The following is a 6,408-nucleotide window of genomic DNA, read 5'->3' on the forward strand; positions in this document are numbered from 1 at the left end:
TCCAGAAAAATACTGGGTCAGGTTTTATTCACAGTTAAGAAAACTTAATACATGGTTAAGGGTGAGTTCACTGAAGTCTAGATAAGAGTGACAACAAAGCCACTCCCCTCACCATGAATTATATTTAGACCAAACTGACATGTAGGACTGAGCTGCATCCTTACTGGACTCTTCAGCTGCCACTCAGACGCTCAGAAACACCTCTAAGACAGGGGACTTTATAATTTTCTACTGGAGGGAATGTTTCCGTCTGCGCTCACGCTGGACCGAATGGAAGTTTAGTGCCAGAAGTTTGTTAGAAGTTACTCATTTATCTGCTCAGGTGGGATTGTGGGAAAGTTTTAAGGTTGGAGCTGAGGTTCATCTGGAGAACATGGTCTTTTAATGAACTGAAGACAAAGAAGAAGAAGAAGAAGAAGAAGAAGAAGAAGAAGAAGAAGAAGAAGAAGAAGAAGAAGAAGAAGAAGAAGAAGAAGAAGAAGAAGAAGAAGAGGTCAGATCTGCTGTGGGAGATGAACATTATCAGGTGGGTTTTCCTTATAAATCACTCAAAATCAGAACTCAGACTGCTGTAATAAATCATCACATAGCAGCTCTTATTTTTATGAGTGTGGTTTCAGCTCCGGGCCCAGTTTTTGTTCTGTCTTTAATAGCCTCCACATAAAAAAATTAGTTTGGATCTCCACATGTTTGGCTAACAGGTGTTCACATGCAGAACTAGGTCTTCTAATCAGTCGTCTCTATTTCTAAAGGACAAGTGCAACTATTTTTAAAGGTAGTATTTGCTATGCTGTAACTAATATGCCCTTACATATAAACTAGAAACCTAATTCTAGTGTCAGTGAGCTCTGTTGGGTAGCGTGTCACAAGATCCATACTGAGACTACCCAGCCTGCTTCAGGGCTTTCTCTCAGACACAAGAATCTGTGTCCTGGTGTTCTTTATCTACAGTGGATTGGTCATAACCTACAGAGTACAAATAGTGGATTCATGATTCTTCAGTGATTCAGATACTGATGTTTCCTCTGGGCTTTTTTTTTTTTTTTTTTCAATGAAAAGTTAAGTCAGTATTTTTTTTTTCCAACTGTAATATTTCCCCATGAGCGCATTGTTATGGAAGTGTTGAATTTTCCATGTGTCTGCAGACGCTTCTCCTGGTTTTGCCGATAAAGCTGAGTCTGAACCTCTGAGCCGGAATGGGGGACTGGAACTTGTTGGGGAAGTTGTTGGAGAGCGCTCAGGAGCACTCCACCGTGGTGGGTAAAGTCTGGCTCACGGTGCTGTTTATCTTCCGGATCCTGGTTCTGGGAACGGCCGCTGAAAAAGTGTGGGGCGACGAACAGTCCGGCTTCACCTGTGACACCAAGCAGCCTGGTTGTCAGAACGTCTGCTACGATAAAACCTTCCCCATCTCGCACATTCGCTTCTGGGTGATGCAGATCATCTTCGTCTCCACCCCCACACTCATTTATTTGGGCCACATCCTTCATCTGGTCCGTATGGAAGAAAAGGAGAAAGAGAAGGAGAAGGAACTGGCCCTCCACAATGAAAAGCAGCAGCAGGTCGTTTGTAGTAAAGCCAAGAAGGGTCCGATTAAAGACAATCAGGGTCATGTGCGATTGAAAGGCGCACTTCTACGAACATACGTCTTCAATATCATTTTCAAAACCCTATTTGAGGTGGCGTTCATTGTGGCTCAGTACTTCTTATATGGGTTTGAGCTGAAGCCCATGTACACCTGTGACCGCTGGCCTTGTCCTAACATGGTCAACTGCTACATCTCTCGACCCACTGAGAAGACCATCTTCATTCTCTTCATGCTGGCTGTGGCCTGCATCTCACTGCTGCTCAACCTGGTGGAAATGTACCATCTGGGCTTCACCAAATGCCACCAGGGCCTCCGATACAGGCGGTCTCGCAATGCCACCGAGGCCTCCAAAGCCATGAGCGAGGCCGTCATGCCTTTTGTCCCGAGCTATAACTACTTTGCCGCTCCCCCTGCCGCTCCTGAGCCTTTTCCCTCTGAACCCAAGTACAGCTTAGCAGAGCCCAACTCTGCTTACAGCCCTTACAACAGCAAAGCGGTTTACAAGCAAAACAGAGACAACATGGCTGTGGAGAGGAAAGGAAAGGCAGAAGATGATGTGAAGGAGAGGAAAACGTCCAGCGCCGGCTTCGATATGCCAATAGACAACCATCGGAGAAACAGTCAGTCAAGTAAACACAGCAACAACAAGAGCAGGGTGGACGACCTGAAGATTTAGTTTAGTTTAGGATTTATCCCTGACTCAGAAACAGGAACAGAATCAGCAGCTACAGCTTCATGCAAATCATTAAAGACAACTATTTTATAATTATTCTGCAGGTTTAAGGGCACAGATGTAAAAGTTTTGAACAAAAAAACTGTGACTTTATTTTTTTTGATTTGCTCGAACACACTCCTGTGTCATTAATGTGGTAAGAAAGATACCAAAACTTGAGATTTTTTTTTGTTTTGTTTACAAGGAATTTTCCTTAATCTTAAAATGTGAGAAGCAGGAAGAGACAACACAACAGCTCTTACACTCCTCCCGATAAAATATAAAAAACTTTCTTTTGGTGTCTGAAGATCTGAGGTGCTTGACAGAAGTGCATCAGGAATTTTATTTTTTCAGAAGACCTATGTTTGTTTGCTGTAAATGTACTATTGATCACATACTGGCGATATCCGTTTATTGTGATTGTCATGCTTTCTTACAATGACTGTAATTTAATTAAAACGATGCTCAACAGTGGAGTGATTTTTTTCTGTTTAGAGATGATTAACACTGCCTCTTTTTCACAAAACAAACAAATCAGTGGAGGTTAAATGACAAAAATAGAAACTAGAGCCATAAAAATATATTGTTTCTGTGACTCAACTCATCAGTGAGACTATATCAGTATTCAAAATTATTATAGATGTTACACTAGTTTGCACCAATAATTACCAGAACTTCATTTAGTGTTTTCACACTTGCATCTGCAGCTTGCAGTGGTGACTCATAAATTGTAACACGGTACAACACAACAATAAAAAAATATGTAATTTTTTTTAACATAACGAAATTTTCATCCAGTTAACACAGTGTCCACCTTGGTGGTTAGGATTTGACTGTATATGACACAACAAAGTACAAGAATATACAGTGTCACAGAATTTCTCACATTAAAAAAACACGGATGAATCAGGAATATTAGAGCTGACATTAGTGATGAATATTGAAATTGGAGTAAATTTGCTCTAAAAGAACATGTCAAGACTGAGAGAATAAACAGACTCAAACGCACGGCACTGAAGGGAAAAAACAGATTTATTTAACAGAAATGAAACAAGAACATGGGAAAAAAAACCTGAGTGTGGAAATAATGAGTCCAATGTTCAGTGATGGTTTTAACCCATAAAGACCCAGTGCTGCTGTTGTGTCAGTTTCCAAATGAATTTTTCTCTATATTTATCCTTTCTTTTTGCAATATTATATTCTTTATTTGGTTTTTATTCTGTGAAAATCATTAATTTTCCTAGATTTAATTTGCTGATCATGTAGATGTTCATAAAAGATCAGATTAAGATTTAGGGTTATTATATCTGAAATAGAGAAAACTGATGAAAAAGTGATTTTTTTCAGTGAGGACATCATTAACTGAGCATAAAAACAACCAGTAGATGATTTTGGGATGTTTGGGTGTTTATAGGTTAAAGTCCAAGAGAGTCTATGGAAGTGTGAAGGTCTGTGGCGGTGTTGCAGCAGAATGTTCCAGCACCACCTTGAACCAGAGGAGCCCCTTATATGGGGTCTGATTGAGACTCCAGGTGATAGTTATTAATCAGTTTGAGGGAGGGGTCTGTGGCACCATGACAGAACATTTTTAACAAAATATAATGAATTTCCTTCCATCCATCTGTTTTCTGAACCGATTAATCCTTGCAAGGATCGTTGGGGTGTCTGAGCCTATCCTGGCTACCTTTGAGGTTGAATGAATTTATATAAAAATAATCACTTGAAATAATAACTTACTGATGCTTATTTTAGGCCATAAATATTGTTTGCTTACTCATTTACCCACTTAACTGGGTCAAGGGGTTGTGGCCCAGGCATCTAGGTTAAATTTGAGACCCTAACAGATGTAATAATGAGGGAACTTCACGGTCATTAATAGCAGATAACTATTAGTTTCAGTTCATTTGCGGTTAAAAAATAAAGTGTATGGGTGTTATTGAGTCATGAGGCTGACTGAGTATTTTAATCCATAAAGACTCAAACACCCACTGATGACCAAAAGCATCTACTGATATAAAAAGTTAAATAACAGTTGATCCACTAATTCTATCAATACATGTAAATAATTGGTGTAAAATGCAGTTATTCATCTATTCATGGTCATCAGATATGACTCATTTGGACGTTCAGAGGCTCCATAGTTACCACGGAAACACCGTCATCTTCTACTACACTGATTCACCAGTAAAACCCACGGAGTTTGATCAACGACAGTGGATGGACACACTTGTTTTTATGTTAAGTTAATGATACATTTTACTGAAAAAGTCACTTTTTCCTCTATTTTCTGTTATATAATTCCTCTCTGTTTGAGCTTTTATGGACATCAGTCACGATCAGTGAATTCTTTGCAGAAAAATACCTGATTTTCACATACGGATGCAAAATACTGAGCATATTATTTGAATAACTGGTGTTAAATCACTTTAGAAAAGTTAAAAAATCATTTGGGAACTGCCACAAAAGTAGCGCTGGGTCTTTATGGATTAAAGAACTAAAATTAAGAAGTAGGCAATACAAGTACTGATGGTCATGTTGAAATAAAAATAAAAAATAATAGATGTCTTTGCACTTAGTTTAAAGATGCTGTAGTAATGAATATTAGTGACCATTTCATGTTGTATTTATCTGAATAACAGGCTCTTACATAAAAGGAAAACATTCATTTAACTTGCTTCCATTGAGTCTATGAATGTTGTTACTATAAACATTTTCCATGCATCCCTCCAGCAGTTTGTCCCCTGACTCTGCTGCAGTGTAAAAAAAAAAACACAGTAAAAAAAACAGTATTATTCCGGCAGCAGGGGTGCCGAAAAAATACTGTAAAACAACGGAAAATAACCATCTCATAAAAATACGGTAATTTTCCATAATTAAAATACAGTTTTTGCCCTAACTTTATATGAGATTTTGCCTTTTTGTGTGTGTGACTTTTTAATGTTTGATAAAGAATATTTTCATGTATTAAAACAATCAAATTACCTATAAATAAATATATAAATAATTTTCAATGAGACTAAGTTATAGAATCCACTGATAAAAACTGCATTTGGACAGTTTATCTGTGCTTATACATGTTATACATTCACAAAAATACATTTATTCAACATTTTTGTTGTGAAACCTGTAATTACACAAGATATTTGTCAATTAACAAACAAGTCTTGTTAAATTTACAGAACAAATACTTCTTTAACAGTTAATTGTCAGTAATTTTATCTCGTTTATTTATTTTTTTGTTTGCAGTATTAAACTAAATTAACAGTTTGATCTCATAAATAGAAAAGAAATATTTGTGAAATTATGATACATTTGCAAATGTATTTTTACTGTATTTTTCTGTGAAAAAAGAAAAAATTTCTTTTAAAAAATTGAAATTTTATGGTTATTCACAGTTACAGTTTTTCGTGTTATTTTCCATTTGACATGTAAAATCACAGTCTATTTTTGTAATTTCATTGATATTTTCCTGTATCTTAAAAATACAGGGAAAAACTGTAAAATAAACAGTGAAAATTCAGTTAAATTTCAGATTTTTTTTTTTTACAGTGTGTTACGTGCAGTTTCATCCGCTGCATTAAACTCACAGCAGAAGAAGAGTGTTGTATGGAAGAAACACATACCATCATACACTGGTGAGAGCTGCTTCAAAGGCCTCCTCTCCACTGCTAAAAATAGCAGTCGTGTACACTTTGGAGGAGCATTGTGGGTGAAATGGGGGGGGACACACCAAACGTCTCTTATCCGTCATCAGTAACAATAACAAGTTGTTGTCAGTTTAGCCTGTATAAGAGAGTCGTTGTGCTTCAGATGGATCTCTGAGGAGGCAAAACACAGCAAGAAGAAGCACTGATTTGCTGAAAATGATGCCACCTCAAAATAGCAACACGGAGGTCAGACTTCTGGGACATTTTACATAAACACAGGACGACACAGTGTGAATTTGTAGTTGATGCTCCAGAATTTCTTCGCTGTCAAAATCAGGAAATACTTGACAACTGTGTGCAAAGATCAGCTGATGTATAAAAGACAATGAATCTGCTTCATATGACAGGAACTGTTCAACACAACTTGGCAGATTTTAGCCAGATTAAAAAAAAATGTTCGC

General features: G+C 37.4%; 1 protein-coding gene across 1 annotated transcript; it reads left to right on the plus strand.

The window, feature by feature from the left end:
* The first annotated feature begins 435 nt into the window (after window positions 1–435).
* On the plus strand, window positions 436–2,328 carry gja2 (gap junction protein, alpha 2). Its single transcript, XM_030153633.1, has 2 exons — window positions 436–526; window positions 1,146–2,328. The coding sequence occupies exon 2, from the start codon at window positions 1,197–1,199 to the stop codon at window positions 2,262–2,264; it is 1,068 nt and encodes a 355-aa protein (XP_030009493.1). The 5' UTR covers window positions 436–526; window positions 1,146–1,196; the 3' UTR covers window positions 2,265–2,328.
* The last annotated feature ends 4,080 nt before the right edge of the window (window positions 2,329–6,408 follow it).

The sequence above is a fragment of the Sphaeramia orbicularis genome, chromosome 14 (assembly GCF_902148855.1).
Source record: "Sphaeramia orbicularis chromosome 14, fSphaOr1.1, whole genome shotgun sequence".
Classification (NCBI taxonomy): domain Eukaryota; kingdom Metazoa; phylum Chordata; class Actinopteri; order Kurtiformes; family Apogonidae; genus Sphaeramia; species Sphaeramia orbicularis.